A 17,796-nucleotide genomic window follows, 5' to 3' on the forward strand; every position below is an offset into this window, starting at 1 on the left:
ACTGCCAGTTGTGCAACTACGTAATGTCCAATGTCATTCAGTAACTGCCTGTTGTGCAACTACGTAATGTCCAATGTCATTCAGTAACTGCCTGTTGTGCCACTACGTAATGTCCAATGTCATTCAGTAACTGCCTGTTGTGCAACTACGTAATGTCCAATGTCATTCAGTAACTGCCTGTTGTGCAACTACGTAATGTCCAATGTCATTTAGTAACTGCCTGTTGTGCAACTACGTAATGTCCAATGTCATTCAGTAACTGCCTGTTGTGCAACTACGTAATGTCCAATGTCATTCAGTAACTGCCTGTTGTGCAACTACGTAATGTCCAATGTCATTCAGTAACTGCCTGTTGTGCAACTACGTAATGTCCAATGTCATTCAGTAACTGCCTGTTGTGCAACTACGTAATGTCCAATGTCATTCAGTAACTGCCTGTTGTGCAACTAAGTAAAGATCAAGTTTATTTTCATCAGTTTTGTTCCAGGGTATCTATGTGATTACGAACCTGCATTGCATTCAAATAGGAAATTAAAGTCATTAAAAGCCACCTTCCTAATTCGACATCTAGCCATTTTTAGTTAATTTAAACCATTTATACATTTTTTATTCATATACCAGTGTAAAATTTAAAAGATGCTTTGACTTTTGTTTTCTGAACGAAAGACCAGTTCTATCTCAATGTTAAAATTGTCCATTGCAAATGTTGCGTTTCTAAATATAAAGGATTTTACATAAAACATATTGAAGAGGAAAATAGAAGGAGCTGAGCTTGAAACAAAAGTTATAACCTGGTCAGCGCCGCTCTATTATGACTGTTATATTCTATGCAAACGTGGACAATGTAATTCTGAACATAGGCTTCAAGGACATTGTCCTGTAATAATGATCTATTTTGTATGCAAGACATAGAAAAAAATAGCTGAGATATTTATTTTTTGTTCAGATTAGAAGAAGAATAAATTATTTTATAATCAATAAATCAATATTGATTACCAATCAAACCAAACCGATTAGAATGTGTAAGATGTATCGATAGGGCTTTAAATACTGGTGCAGCAGAGTCACATAAGAACAGGAGTATTCAGAGAGTGTCGCTGTAACCCAGCAACGTTATTTAAAAAAAACAAAACAAGAAAAACACTTTTTATACAACTTATAAAGCGATTGTTTTTTTTTCTTAATAACTAAAAAAATTAATGTGAGATTAAAAAACAATGGAACATTATTTACCCCGCCCCATTCCTTCCCCACCCCCCCCCCCCCCTAACGCTGAGAGAGAATCGCCCTGATTAAGCAAATGAATAGATCTACTACATTTTAGAATATTCCAATGATAAGCATTTAGATCTAGTCTTAGGAGACAATGCGCTAAGTTTCCCTGAATATTAATTTATTAAACCCTTGAATCAAAGCCTTACATTTGGAAATTCCCGAACGCAATAGTCCATTCAATTACGCGTTAGTTTCAGTGGCGTAGCTAAGGTGGGGGGAGGAGGGGAGAGGAGGGGGAGAATTGGTAGATTCCCCCGGGCCTCCACTTGAGGTGGGCCCCCAAATAAGTGTCGAAATTTGTTTTAAATAATACGTCACTGGCATGTAATCTTGGGATTTTACGTTGTTATATAAGTCAGTGACCCTGTATGTATTCCACACAGATTAGTAACACTTTCATTGCGGGGTTACTCTCAATTTCAAAGAGCGAATTCCATAGCGCTGACTAGCGCCGTGCTACTCTCAGGAAGTAACTTAGTATATAGGGTAGTTTATATCATCATCCTTATCACTTAAGAAGAAACCTGATAAGGAGACAATGAACTTGTCGAAGAAAAGTATCACTATTCAGATGATTCATTCAAAGGTGCAGCAGTCGAAGAAGTGAAAATGTCTCTTGATGAGAGTAGTGCTGAAGAAACTCCATAGGAATACCCTTTTACCACAGTCAGAGAAAACATCTAAAGTAAGCGATACAGAGGATGAATCAAGTGATGGTCCTCCAAAATCACTTTCTCCAGAAGTGGAAGAAGCTGTAGCTAAATACAAAGACTTCGGATATATCCAGCCTGGAATTTTATCTGAGGAACTGCGAGCAAAGATTGTGTTAAAGGGAAGCTTATTCTCCCAGATGTTTCTCATCAAGAACAGGTATCCCTAACAGTTTGTTACTTGGATTTTGATAAGTTCAAAATAAAAGAATCATTCATTGGTTACTTTGAAATGTTGAAACCTGATGGAGAACGTTATGAAGAACTTGTTCTGAAAACTCTTAAAGACATTGGACTGGACTTTGATCTGTGCAGAGGTCAAACTTATGATAACGCAGCCACAAGGAGGGGCCGTCTTAGACATAAATCCAAAGTCAAAATTTCTGAACTGTGATAATCACTCTCTCAACCTGGCAGCTCTTCATTCTGCTGAGATAGATCCAGCGATTGTCACATTTTTGTTAGAACTGTTTATGCATTGTTGAACTTTTTTCCAATTCACCCCAGAGATGAGTCACACTGAAAGAAGCTGGAGCCTGTTGTTTAAAAAAAGAGAGTAATGCAAGGTGGCCCACAAGAGAAGATGCTACGTAAACAGTTTCTTTGCATCTCGACAAAACCATCCAGCTGTTGGAGAAACTTTCTGAACCAACAACTGAAAGAATTGACACTAGAAGCAATGCACATGCAGGAGAAAATTTATAATTTTTTGCTTATCTGGAATTCTGGTCAAATTTACTGCGCCAAATCAACCTAGTTCAGAAGAAACTACAAACATCTGGACTGCACATACGGGAAGCTGCTGAAGAAATTAAAACCCTTTCATGCTTTCTGCAAAATGATGAGAAACTGACGAAACTGATCACCCAATCCATCGAAAGAGCAAAAGAAGGTAGTGAATGCTATGGATTTCCTATAATGAAAATAAACAGAAGATAGAAAAGACTTGATGGGAAGTTGAGTTCTAATGTAGGACTGTCAATAGAACTGCAATTCAAACGTGATGCGACAGAAGTGCCGGACAGACCTCATATGAAGATGAAGGACAGATTCCAAATGCTTGAAAACCATGTGGACACTTTTGGGTGTTACTTTTTCCTGTTTGATGAAATACAGGAAAATCGCATGTTCAATGATGTCATTGATACACTAGTACTTTCCATCAACAAACCAGTGCCACAATCACCAATAAACATATTGAGGAAGCTGGCTTCATATGGTAATGATATGTGCTCCAATCTTGCAACATTCATTCAAATACTGCTGTCTCAGGCCAGTTCCATTGCGTCATGTGAGAGATCATTCTCAAAGCTCAAGTTAATTAAAAACTATCTCAGGAGCACAAAGACGCAAGAAAGGCTTAGCACGGCTTTATAGTCATTGGAGTCACAAATACTAGACAGTATGGATGTAGATGATGTTATAGATGTCTTTGCTGCACATAATGCACGACGTGAAGCGATAGGAATTGAGATTTGTCACTTGTGCATTATTTCGCCAATAAACAACGGTATTATTCAATAAAAGATTTTTAATGATTATTTCTCGTTAATTTTACAGATTTACTGAACCAATTTGAATGTAGGGTTATATATTTATTAAGTACATTATCTCAAGTCATGATGTCTAATGTCAAAATGCAAAGAGCCCCGAAAACAGGTCAACTCCCCCCCCCCAGGGCACCCAAATCCTTAGCTACGCCCCTGGATAGTCCTTTCAAAGCCGATGTTGGATCCTGATATAGCATACGTTTTCTAGCGATATTTAAATGTATTTCTTGTTTTGTTACTTTGAAAAATCCTAACGGTCAAACTACAGTTTTCTCAGTAGTAGCCAACGTGCTAGTACTTCTTTTCTCAACGATATACATCAACTAGAGCCGTTTTAGACATCTGTGTCAAAGTTCCAGGTTCAAGAAATTGTGACATGAATTCAGGTATTGTTGAAATGTAATAAACAAGTATGAAACTTTGTAAACAATTTTTGTATCTAATTTCAAAAGCTAGTTTGAATTTTTTGTTTACAGCTTGATTAGACACTGATGCCCCTGTTATCCACCATCTCATTGTACCCTAGTTTCCCTACGAGTTTGATGTTTACTGTCACTAGTGCTCGGTTATCATTCCAAATATTATTCATATCATTATCTGTCAATTGTAAACTAATTATTGTCCTGCACCAAGCCTTTAACTACCTTCTATATTCAAATGTATATCACACGAGTTGCAATAGACCATGCAATAGTTCACCCATACTACTCATTATGTTTTGTAAACCTTTTTTATAGACTAGATTTCACTCCAAAGTAAATTCTTGAAAGACCAACATCAGTACTTTCTTGTTTGTTCATTTCTTTTGGTCGAATCTCTTACTGGCTCCCAGATGATTTTAGGCTGCAAAATCACTAGCTTTCGAAACATTGCACACTGATTTATTTCAAATTTGATTCTACTCTAGGGAAGAAAAACATTCTATGCTTTAGTTTTTGAATAGCCTAAAAGTTCCATGATGAAAAAGTAAACAAAAAACCATAAAACGTACACGATATAACGAGGACTTAGTTAAAAGACAAAAATAGTTTCAATATTTGAATGTCGTAATAAGAAACGCGATTGTAAATGAATTCTCGGAACTTGGCAGCCCTTAACAATATGTTTAAATAGCACATCACTCACTGCCATTCAGTGTCGCTCAGATGATGTCAAGACTAGTAACCAAACAACAAATTTACATTAACGACTCGGATTATTTGTTTTTATGCCAAATGAACTAGACCTCCAGCAACATCAGCAATAAGTTGTACAATTGATCACCTGAATCCACACCAATATACCACTGCACCACATGTACTCCAGAACTAAACACGAGACATAAATCTGTTTCCTTGTTTTCTTTTTTTTCTTGTATGCTTTTGTTCTTGTTCTCCATTGAAACAGTTGGATATCAAATAACTACTTAATATCTGTGACAACTGCACAATGGTTTCCAGTACAGCCATTTCTCCATGGAGTCTTCCAGCTTGTATTTGATAGGCTTAACGTAGCATCCAGTATATTTGATACACTAAGCAGGCATGAAGACACACCGTAATGAATAACCATACAATAACATATTGATTCACCAGAGGAATCAACTGAAACTTTGTAATTATTATCGTCAATGATCTTAAAGTTGGTTAACTTTCTAAATTGCAATGAAGATTTTAAAAACAATAATTGTGAAGGCATGGCACACAAAATGGATCCGATTAGAAATTCAATGGCTTTATTTAGTGAACTCTTGGCTCGTAAGGTATAAACTGGACATAGAATTGGCTCGTAAGGTATAAACTAGACATAGGATTGGCTCGTAAGGTATAAACTAGACATAGGATTGGCATGTAAGGTATAAACTAGACATAGGATTGGCATGTAAGGTATAAACTAGACATAGGATTGGCATGTAAGGTATAAACTAGACATAGGATTGGCATGTTAGTAGTTGTATGCAAAACAACATAATACACTTAAACTCATTGGAACAAAACATGCTAGAGCCAATAGTTCTTCATAAAAACATCTGGACCAAATGAAAACATTCATAGACATGCAGATGTTGTTTTTTTAAATATATTTTGAGAAGTCAATATCTTTCATCAATATATAGATTTCTTGTGGATATTTAAATACTCATCAACACTACAAACGATGGCACACATATGAGCAACAATAACCTCTCCCATTGCTTCTCCGCCCTCCCTTCGTGGGGACATTGATGTTCTATATTCATAGTAAAGGTGGTAGCTTGTCACGTGATTAGACTCGGTGTCTTGCTTGGCTGACCATGCGACTAATGAAATGGAAGAATGTTTCACGGAATGACGTCGTAAATCTCGAGATGAGGTGACAGAAACCTCCTGGAGACTAGTGATGCTCCATGCAAGTTGATGTATTTAGGTTTGGACCGTTTTTGTGTCATGAAATATCTTATGTCTTAAGTACAATGCTACAACAAAGAAAAATTCAACAGTTTCCAATGCAAATCTTGTTCCAATTTTTTTCTGTTCATATTCTTTCAGCCAGATGTGACCTACTTTTTAATAAAATAGCAAGGAAGAAATCGTTAATGTTACTGCGACCTTTGGTTTTTGAATGAAATGACGAAGTTGCGTAGTTGTATACACTTGTAAACAAAGACGGAATGTAGAACTAAGCCGCTTAATAACACACAGAAAGTAGGTCCTGTAGCTTAGCTTCCTAAACTCTAAAACCTAGACAAAGTAGGTCCAAAGCTTAACCTCCTTAACATGAAAAGCCTAGAGAAAGTAGGTCCTATAGCTTAGCTTCCTTAACATGAAAAGCCTAGAGAAAGTAGGTCCTATAGCTTAGCTTCCTTAACTCTAAAACCTAGAGAAAGTTGGTCCTATAGCTTAGCTTCCTTAACATGAAAAGCCTAGAGAAAGTAGATCCTATAGCTTAGCCTTCTAACATGAAAAGCCTATAGAAAGTAGGTCCTATAGCTTAGCTTCCTTAACATGAAAAGCCTAGAGAAAGTAGGTCATATAGCTTAGCTTCCTTAACTCTAAAACCTAGACAAAGTAGGTCCTATAGCTTAACCTCCTTAACATGGAAAGCCTAGAGAAAGTAGGTCCTATAGCTTAGCCTTCTAACATGAAAAGCCTAGAGAAAGTAGGTCCTATAGCTTAGCTTCCTTAACATGAAAAGCCTAGAGAAAGTAGGTCCTATAGCTTAGCTTCCTTAATTCTAAAACCTAGAGAAAGTTGGTCCTATAGCTTAGCTTCCTAAACTCTAAAACCTAGAGAAAGTAGGTCCTATAGCTTAGCTTCCTTAACATGAAAAGCCTAGAGAAAGTAGCTCATATAGCTAAGCCTTCTAACATGAAAAGCCCAGAGAAAGTTGGTCCTATAGCTTAGCTTCCTTAACATGGAAAGCCTAGAGAAAGTAGCTCATATAGCTAAGCCTTCTAACATGAAAAGCCTAGAGAAAGTAGCTCATATAGCTTAGCTTCCTTAACATGGAAAGCCTAGAGAAAGTAGGTCCTATAGCTTAGCTTCCTGAACATGAAAAGCCCAGAGAAAGTAGGTCCTATAGCTTAGCTTCCTTAACATGGAAAGCCTAGAGAAAGTAGGTCCTATAGCTTAGCTTCCTAAACTCTAAAACCTAGACAAAGTAGGTCCTATAGCTTAGTTTCCTTAACATGAAATGTGATTTTGTTTATCTTTGATACGAGATTTGTATTAGACTTGCATTAATACACTGTCACGTGCTGTATGCGGAAATACAAATGTAAACATGGAAGTTTCTCGACGATTCAAGTTTCTACACAGAATAGTGACCCACGTCAGGTGACCTGAACAATCTTATGTCATACGTAAACTGCTATTACATGTCATTACAAATGAAAAGTTTTTATGTTCATTCCGCTACAAGAACTCTCGGTTTTAAAGCCTATAAATAGGATAGACAAGCTTATATCGGGGTCCACCAGTTAAGCTTCATCCAGAGACTAACATTGTAAATCTATTGCTAAAATTAATTTATTTTGTGTTAATAAGTTCCCCTTTCAGACCTTGCCCCTTTAGGGCAGATGATGTTAAGGTCATCTGCTTTTTATTAGGCCAACAGTTAACGAGCAGGGTGTCATGTCGCCAACACAACGACCAACCGCCTTTACTTTCCCCAACTAAAGACAGGTACCATTTGGAGCTGGGTGGACTCAGGGGCGCCATAAAAATCCCAAAATTTAAAGTCCCAGTCTTCACAGAGATTCGACCCCAGGAGCCCAAGTTTGAAAGCTAAGCACTTAACCACTCAACCAGGGCATCCCCATTGTGTTAATAGTGTGCGTTTAATACTTTTATGATTTCTTTTAGGAGAATAAAGTGTTTTACTATTTTTAAAGAGGAATTAGAGTTGTTGTTTTTTTTTCATCTAAAGAAAGAATCTGTAGAAAACTTTGGAGTTTGGTCATTGGCTTTAGTTGAAAATGAATACATTTACAACCCAATTCTAATACCATATACACTTATAGATATTCTAAAATAATGTTATGTACATATTACAATATTCGCATACATGTTTGGGATGACCAACACTTCAAAAAGTATTTTCTTCGGTAACAAATTACAGGACAGTCTCAAAAGCGCACAAACACAGTTTATCAGTTCGATATAAATATTGATCCTAACTATGGTGGGTGTTACCATCAAACACAATAACATGGGCATGAGATTTAAGTCCTGGAATAACAGACGAGATCCTAACATTACAGACTCCAGCTGGCATGATGACGTCATTCTGACGCCTGTGTTAGGATTTTAGGATTAAGTGTGTAGTGAGAATTATAGGTAATAATACTAAATAAAAGTCTGAATAATTGTAGACTTAGAATATTTACTAATTGATTAAATAACAACACAATCTCGCAGTCAATTTTATCTTGTATTTTTATATAAAGTTTAATTTTAATTGGTTTCTTGTATGTTTGAAAGCATTTTGTTTATATCTGTAAAATTAACATCCAAGATAGCATCTTTTTTTTTCTATTCCAGTCTAGTTTCACCTTTTTTAAACAAAACAAAAGAACAAGAAAAACATGTTTAAAAAAAACAAAAAAACAACCACACCATCGACACTACAAAAGACACATAGGAAGTGTAATTGTACCAATAAGTTTGTAAATAGATGTAGATCAACAACAATAATTCTGTGCAATTAATACTTTTTTTTACCAATTGGATTTTGTTTAGCGCTGTTTCATTCTTTTAGCTTTCTCACTGCGCTATGATCCTTTCACTTGTCTGGACCAGTTGGGAAAATGTGGGAGGGGAGGGGAAGGCGGGTATCTGTGTGTATGTTACCGTGATCGCTTTTTAAATGCATCTAAACGTGTTCACTTAGGGCTCAGGCCGCCTCCTTAGGAGAAGTATGGATCTTAGAAGCTGATTTGAGCATATTTGAGGTCCTATGTGCAGCTCCAAGGAGGTCCTTATGATCTAGGGAAGAGGAGTGTAGAGCTCCGCACGAGGTGCGTAGAATTAATGAATATGGACTAAGTGTGTAGAGTTAATGACTTGATGTGTACATCAAGGCACAAGGTGTGTAGAGTTAATGACTTGATGTGTACATCAAGGCACAAGGTGTGTAGAGTTAATGACTTGATGTGTACATCTAGGCACAAGGTGTGTAGAGTTAATGACTTGATGTGTATATCTAGGCACGAGGTGTGTAGAATTAATGACGTTATGTGTAAATATACGCGCGAGGTGTGTAGAGTTAATGACTTGATGTGTACATCTAGGCACGGTGTGTGTAGAATTAATAAAGTTATGTGTAGATCTAAGGACTAGGTGTGTAAAACTAATGACATGATGTTAAAGATCTAATGAGTAGAAAGATGTATCCAAGAAGAAATTATTGATGTCTCTTCTATAAATCATTCGACCAAACCAAATCTTTTTTCAAAGCTAGGAAAATGACGTGAACAGAAGAAACTTAAAGTTAGGAATTGATATGAAATACAAAAAAAAAAAAGACACTGATACAAAAAAAAAACAAAAAACGATGACCTTGACAAGGAAACATAATTTCGTGTTTGTCAAACTTCAAGAATCAAGAATTAAATGTCTGGGACAGTCTTACTTTGTGTGTGTATCAGCTGGTAGTGAAAGAATGTTTCCATTTCACACAAACACACCCACGCGAGGACCATCAACCACACACACATCCAAAACGTCCACACATACACACACACTAACTGTTGCTCTCTGATTTGCTCTGTCCACAGCGCTGGTTCATTGACTCTTTGATAGATCTGTTTGACCAGGAGTCCGAATATGTCATTGACGTCATTGAGGATTGTCGAGAGGAGATGAGGGAGACGGCGGACAAGTTCAAGGACGAGGCAGAGCAGTTGAGAACTGCTTCCAGACTTCTTCGTGAGTATAAACCTAACATAACACGCACCCGAGACTTTTGGGTCGAACACATTTAACACAAAAAATAGCCCAACCTACTAGCTCTTATTGAACTAACATACTAGCTTTTATTGAACTAACCTACTAGTTCTTATTGAACTAACCTACTAGCTTTTATTGAACTAACCTACTAGTTCTTATTGAACTAACCTACTAGTTCTTATTGAACTAACCTACTAGTTCTTATTGAACTAACCTACTAGCTTTTATTGAACCGACCTACTAGCTTTTATTTGTACCAAACAACTAAGCTCTTATTTCTTCCAACCATATAGTTATTATTTGGACCATCCCACTAGCTTAAGAGTTTAACGAGAAATGATAATAGTACTACTTCACTGAAACCTATACTGCTAAGCCCTTTCTAACTAAACCCAACAATGCTAAATTCTACCATAATTGAGTCCTACCTTACTGAACCCAATAAAGCTAAGTTCTACGATTACCAAATTCTTCATTGCTAAACCTTACGTTAATGAAATTCTGAAATCTACATTGCTACACCTTAGGATACAGAAACCTTCATAGATAAACTTTAGTTTACTAAACCCTATATTGCTTTACCATACGCTACTGAAAGGTATATTAATGAACCTTACGTTACTGAAATGTGCATTAATAAACCTTAAAAAAAACCTGTACTTGTTGACTGTACATGACATCACATAACATTAGCTACGGCAACTTTGGCAGATCGATATCAGCTATATATCAAACGATGCCGTCTCCAGCGTGTCCCATTGATTGACTGTGCTGTGATCCGGTGTCAAGTTTGCTTGATGACAATAGGCCACGAATGAATTTTGGCATCGATTTCTACAGCAATAAAAACTCAATTACTATCTGATCAAGAGCTTATGATGTGATCAAGATTTCACACAACTAATCACAGTTAAACAGTAAACGAAACTCGACATAATGACTAGTATACATAATATTCATGACCGAAAAAAATAACAAACAAACTGTACAGGTATTTTAATTTTCTTGTTTGTTTTAACTGGCCACATATATTGCCCAAACTGAAAAGAAATATCATCAATCAATTAACTACAAGATTCATGGTCATAAATTTCCTAGTTAATACCTGGGTTCAGCTTGGAACAACCGAGCTACGAAAACTAAACATTCCCAGTACGTAGAAACATTCAGTCTGTATAAGAAAACAATACATACAAGTTGAAACAATTTAATTGTATGCAACTCGGAAAGCTTTGACGGCTGAGCCATGACTCTAAATGTTCAGTGTTCATTTGTCTGAGGACCTCGCTTTGCCCCGATGGGAGCTACGGAGAAAGCAACTCAACATTCACATTTTGTTATTGAATAATAAAGGGGGAAAAAAATGGCCAGCATGGATCGAACCCCCGACATTCGCGTCACTAGCACGACGCTCTAACAACTTAGCTAACCTCTAACAACTTAGCTAACCTCTAACAACTTACATAAACTCTAACAACTTAGCTAACCTCTAACAACTAAGCTAACCTGCCACACTACTATGTGCGAATTTCAGCTTAATCATTTTAAAATACTTTTTACTTGTGATCAGTGGCGTAGCTAGGGTGGGGGATGAGAGGGGAGAATTTGAAAATCCCTCCCCCCGGGTGCCCACTTGCAAATAAGTGTTTTTTTTTTACATTAAAAATTAAATATTACGCAAAATGCAGAGACCCCCAAAGAGGACAAGTATCCCCAGACCAAAACGATGGAAAACTCCTAGCAACGCCCCTACTTGTGATTCTTTGTTTTTGACAAGATGAAACTTCGTGTTAATTCTTTGAATCTAAAGAAATAAAGAAACAAAATCAAAGCAGCAAATAAACCATGAGATACAGATTTATAGTTCAGTGACAACATTAATGTTATACTTATAACTTAGTTTAGTTTTGGGTGACATTAAAATGTGTAAATGACAATAAATCACAACAGGTGCTAACTGTCAACTAATGAACTGTTAAAAATTGTCTATTTGATGCGTGCGATACATAAAGGCACTAAACAAAACAGTCAACAATTAATTATTGAAATGAAATTAGAAATACGCTTCATCCAGTTCCACAATATGCTGTGAAATATTCAAAGCCTGTAAAGTTTTTAATACATTGGTGTCCCTTTAGTGAATTGCTTCACCATAAAAAATACGATTCCATGTTTATTTTAAAGGTATAAATATTTGGTTCCAACTACGGTACACCGTAAAAATATATCTTGACACTACTTTATTTTCACAATATATCACCAAGATTACAATCTATTGATTATTATATAAAAAACTTAACAACAAAAGTAATAATTTTGGGGCCCCACTTCACCTTACACCGGCCCACACTAAGCACAATTAAAAAACAAGCAAATTCTAAAAAATCCTTTAAATAAATACAAAACTTATCAAAAATCTAAAAAGGCAGAATTCCGTCCTAAAACTATAGCTACCAATAATGTACAAGTAATTTCCCTTGTCCTTGTCCTTGTAGACAAGGTCGCAGCACAACAGAGCAAATCCTAAACCTCAGAATACTCTGTGAGAAATATCTCCAACACCAAGAGAATCTTTTCCATGTCTTTATTGATTTCAAGAAAGCTTTCGATCGAGTATGGCACGGAGCACTCTGGGCGACAATGGAAAAGTACAACATTAATAAAAACATAATCAAAGTTATCCAGAACCTCTACAGGGAGGCCACCAGTGCGGTGTACTTCAACAATAATATTGGGGACTGGTTCAAAACCACAGTTGGAGTAAGACAAGGCTGCCTACTGTCACCAACACTCTTCAATATCTTCCTTGAAAGGATAATGGAAGATGCCCTCGAGGGCTATGAAGGTACTGTAAGCATTGGAGGAAGAAGAATTACTAACTTGCGCTTCGCAGATGACATTGACGGCCTAGCAGGGACAGAAGAAGAACTAGCTGACCTGGTGATGCGCATTGACAAGACTTCCGCAGCATATGGCATGCAAATAAATGCCGAAAAAACTCAAATTATGACCAATAGCCATCAGGGCTTTAAAAGAGGCATTAGTATTGGAGGTGAAAAGCTAACTAGTGTTAACAGCTTCAAATACCTCGGAGCTATTGTCTCAGATGAGGGAACAAAACCCGAATTATTGGCCCGAATAGCACAGTCCACAGCAGCCCTTTCAAAACTTAAAATAATATGGAAAGATAAGGGCTTAGCCCTCGGCACCAAAATTAGACTGATGCGCTCTCTGGTCATGGCCACATTTTTATATGCTTGTGAGTCGTGGACGTTGAATGCAGAGCTTGAGAGGAGGATCCTAGCAATGGAATTGAGATGCTACAGAAGGATCCTAGGCATCACATTCAAAGACCGCATCACAAACCAAGAAATCAGAGACAGGGTTACTGTAGCGATCGGAGCTCATGACGACCTGCTTACTATTGTGAAAAAACGAAAGCTTAAAACCTTTGGCCACATTACGAGATCTACGAGGCTCGCAAAGACCTTTCTTCAGGGAACAGTACCAGGGAAAAGAAGAAGAGGCAGACAGAAAAAGCGATGGGAGGACAACATTAAAGAATGGACAGGCCTGCCATTGAGAGAGGTTCTGAACAAGGCAAAAAAAAAGGGAGGAATGGAGAAAGACGGTCGACAAATCTTGCCTGGTGCCCCAACGGTCCAACAGACTAAGGGATAGGTAAAGGTAATTTCCCTTACACGAGATCAACCAAAATAATTAATTATCAATATTAATTGATTAATTAAGTGTTCTTGTTTATTGATTCATGTTTTGTTAGGTACACTAAATAATTGTTTAAAGTATCGATCTGATCGGAGAATGCTTCTGTGGCCACTTTCACACCCTGGGGTCCATAGGGCAGATGCTTCTGTGGCCCCTCTCACACCCTGGGGTCTATAGGGCAGATGCTTCTGTGGCCCCTTTCACACCCTGGGGTCCATAGGATAGATGCTTCTGTGGCCCCTTTCACACCCTGGGGTCCGTAGGGCAGATGCTTCTGTGGCCACTTTCACACCCTGGGGTCCATAGGGCAGATGCTTCTGTGGCCACTTTCACACCCTGGGGTCCATAGGACAGATGCTTCTGTGGCCACTTTCACACCCTGGGGTCCATAGGACAGATGCTTCTGTGGCCACTTTCACACCCTGGGGTCTATAGGACAGATGCTTCTGTGGCCACTTTCACACCCTGGGGTCCATAGGACAGATGCTTCTGTGGCCCCTTTCACACCCTGGGGTCTATAGGACAGATGCTTCTGTGGCCCCTCTCACACCCTGGGGTCCATAGGGCAGATGCTTCTGTGGCCCCTCTCACACCCTGGGGTCCATAGGGCAGATGCTTCTGTGGCCCCTTTCACACCCTGGGGTTCATAGGACAGATGCTTCTGTGGCCCCTTTCACACCCTGGGGTCCATAGGACAGATGCTTCTGTGGCCCCTCTCACACCCTGGGGTCCATAGGACAGATGCTTCTGTGGCCCCTTTCACACCCTGGGGTCTATAGGACAGATGCTTCTGTGGCCCCTCTCACACCCTGGGGTCCATAGGGCAGATGCTTCTGTGGCCCCTCTCACACCCTGGGGTCCATAGGGCAGATGCTTCTGTGGCCCCTTTCACACCCTGGGGTTCATAGGACAGATGCTTCTGTGGCCCCTTTCACACCCTGGGGTCCATAGGACAGATGCTTCTGTGGCCCCTCTCACACCCTGGGGTCCATAGGACAGATGCTTCTGTGGCCCCTCTCACACCCTGGGGTCCATAGGGCAGATGCTTCTGTGGCCCCTCTCACACCCTGGGGTCCATAGGGCAGATGCTTCTGTGGCCCCTTTCACACCCTGGGGTCCATAGGACAGATGCTTCTGTGGCCACTTTCACACCCTGGGGTCCATAGGACAGATGCTTCTGTGGCCACTTTCACACCCTGGGGTCCATAGGACAGATGCTTCTGTGGCCACTTTCACACCCTGGGGTCTATAGGACAGATGCTTCTGTGGCCACTTTCACACCCTGGGGTCCATAGGACAGATGCTTCTGTGGCCCCTTTCACACCCTGGGGTCCATAGGACAGATGCTTCTGTGGCCACTTTCACACCCTGGGGTCTATAGGACAGATGCTTCTGTGGCCCCTCTCACACCCTGGGGTCCATAGGGCAGATGCTTCTGTGGCCCCTCTCACACCCTGGGGTCCATAGGGCAGATGCTTCTGTGGCCCCTTTCACACCCTGGGGTTCATAGGACAGATGCTTCTGTGGCCCCTTTCACACCCTGGGGTCCATAGGACAGATGCTTCTGTGGCCCCTCTCACACCCTGGGGTCCATAGGACAGATGCTTCTGTGGCCCCTCTCACACCCTGGGGTCCATAGGGCAGATGCTTCTGTGGCCCCTCTCACACCCTGGGGTCCATAGGGCAGATGCTTCTGTGGCCCCTTTCACACCCTGGGGTCCATAGGACAGATGCTTCTGTGGCCCCTCTCACACCCTGGGGTCCATAGGACAGATGCTTCTGTGGCCCCTCTCACACCCTGGGGTCCATAGGGCAGATGCTTCTGTGGCCCCTTTCACACCCTGGGGTCTATAGGACAGATGCTTCTGTGGCCTACGGCTTACGAGGGTGCCATGTGGCCAGCACAAGACCAAACGCCCTTACCTTGCCCCAACTAATGTCAGGTACCAATTAGAGCTGGGTTGACTCAGGGGTGCCGAAAGATTCCGAAATAAAAATCCCAGTCTACACTAAGATTCGAATCCTGGACCTCCGGTTCCAAAGCCAAGCGCCTTATCAAAAATAATGAATTACCAGTAATGAATGGTCTAATTGGTTACTTTTTTTTTTATTCATGTCTTGTCTATTTCAATGATTAAATGTTCGAAGTTTCAGCTTGATCCGAGAATGGGTGTGAGAGAAACAACGTGTACACACCTTTTACCAGACAGACAGACAGACAGACAGAGTGAGTTGATAGAATCTTGGTAAAAAAAAAAGAAGAACACATGACAAACAGATTTACACTCATTTTATGTCATTTATATATGTATTTATTTTACAAATGTATTCTGAGGTGTAAGAAAAATTCAACAATGAAAAGCCTACTTTAACGAAGCTTTGAACAGTTTCATTGGTTAAAATTTATATTTTGTTCTAGAACTCTGAGCGGTGGAACTGTCAAAAGAACACTTGACCGATACTTGACCAAATGGAATTCCTCCAACGTTTGACAAAAACTGTCAGCGTGAAACATTGTGTTGAAATAAATCTGTGTCAGTGACGATCACATCCTTCCACTTTATGACGTGCGACTATCATAAAACTATTCCTGGAAATCTATTTTCTGTCAAGCCATGACATCACGAGTGTCTAAGCTTACAGAGAATCAATCTACCCAAGAACTAATCGACCTATTACAGAGCCTTCAACATGTCGCTTCTGCCTTTTCTTGCTCCATCTCTGGAGGTCAAACCTTTTTCCGATTTACTTGAAAACCTCTCAAATATTTGTTTTTCCTTAGTTACAACAAAACCTCTTTTTAAATTCTACAAGAACTCTTCAATAAGGTCGACTTTTTATCAGCTGAAAAGAAATCAATTAGTTTGGGATCAATAACTCGTTGCACCTGGGATCGATAGTTTTGAGGCTGAAGACAGAAATATGAATGAAAGTAGTTCCGTGATTGTGTCTGCTAGGCCTCGCCCTAAAGTAGTTCCATGATTGTGTCTGCTAGGCCTCGCCTTAAAGTAGTTCCATGATTGTGTCTGCTAGGCCTCACCCTAAAGTAGTTCCATGATTGTGTCTGCTAGGCATCGCCCTGGGCTAGGACAATATTGGACGACAATGACGGGATCGTTAGGCATCTCTAGAGTTAGAACTACGGGGATGAATATTTTAAGCTTTTAGAAAAACAAAAGTTCTGCTTCACTGAATAACTCTAACATTTCACCGAAGGAAACACACTGACCTAGGTGACTCATGCTATGCTCTATGCCCTAGGTCAAAGACGTAGTTTATTTAGACCATAAAAAGAAATGAATTACATCTAAAGTATTTTTTAATACATTTTAATTAGCGAGTGAAACAGGAAGATCAATTAAAGTTTGATTAGTTTTACACTCTCAAAGCTGGCAATAGATTATTTCTAGAATGATAATGTTGCGTTGATCTGTGGTCATTGGTTCTTGTTCACTGAAACTTTCTTTTCCGCTTCTTCGTTAAATTCCTAGTTTTTTATTAGACAAGAAATAATGAAAAGACCTCTACTATATCAGCAGCAGTAAGATGGCGTTAGGATCTTCATTCTATTCAGTTATTAGCTCGCGTTTTTATATCACCCAAATTGAATCTGCTGTGTATAAAGAAGACTTTCTACCCGAGTATTGTAACGAGACTTTCTACCCGAGTATTCTTACGAGACTTTCTACCCGAGTATTCTAACGAGACTTTCTACCCGAGTATTGTAACGAAACTTTCTACCCGAGTATTGTAACGAAACGTTCTACCCGAGTATTCTATCGAGACTTTCTACCCGAGTATTCTAACGAGAACAGGTACCGAAAAGCACATTTTCGGACTTATATAAAAGTTCGTCTTTTTAGCGGCCCCCGAAAGTGGAAAAAACGCTATTGGTTTTGTGTTGCCTGTACGTCCGTCTGTCCGTCCGTCCCGTTTAAATCTCAGAAACTAAAAGAGATAATGATAATCGGACATCATGATAGTCTAGATCATTCATAGTTCTGATGCAACGGCTACTTTTTTCTTTTCCGAAAGTAAACCATCTAATTTTTAAAATTATATATGCAAGCAGATTTTTCAAAAAATTACACCACTTTTCAAAGAAAAACTTCAGGAGAGGTAACTTTT

At 39.2% G+C, this 17,796-nt stretch overlaps 1 protein-coding gene across 2 annotated transcripts in view; it reads left to right on the forward strand.

Annotated features, from left to right (window-relative positions):
• Positions 1 to 17,796, forward strand: part of LOC106060948 (uncharacterized) — a 31,270-nt gene that overhangs the window by 5,372 nt on the left and 8,102 nt on the right. The window contains exons 1-2 of one of the 2 annotated variants that reach the window (XM_056030828.1): positions 6,931 to 7,329; positions 9,771 to 9,921. In XM_056030828.1, the coding sequence (XP_055886803.1) occupies positions 7,255 to 7,329; positions 9,771 to 9,921 (226 nt within the window). In that variant the 5' untranslated portion in view covers positions 6,931 to 7,254. Of the gene's footprint in view, positions 1 to 6,930; positions 7,330 to 9,770; positions 9,922 to 17,796 lie in introns of those variants that run through there. The other variant, XM_056030829.1, reaches the window with a different exon arrangement.

This window comes from Biomphalaria glabrata, chromosome 5, assembly GCF_947242115.1.
Source record: "Biomphalaria glabrata chromosome 5, xgBioGlab47.1, whole genome shotgun sequence".
Taxonomy (NCBI): domain Eukaryota; kingdom Metazoa; phylum Mollusca; class Gastropoda; family Planorbidae; genus Biomphalaria; species Biomphalaria glabrata.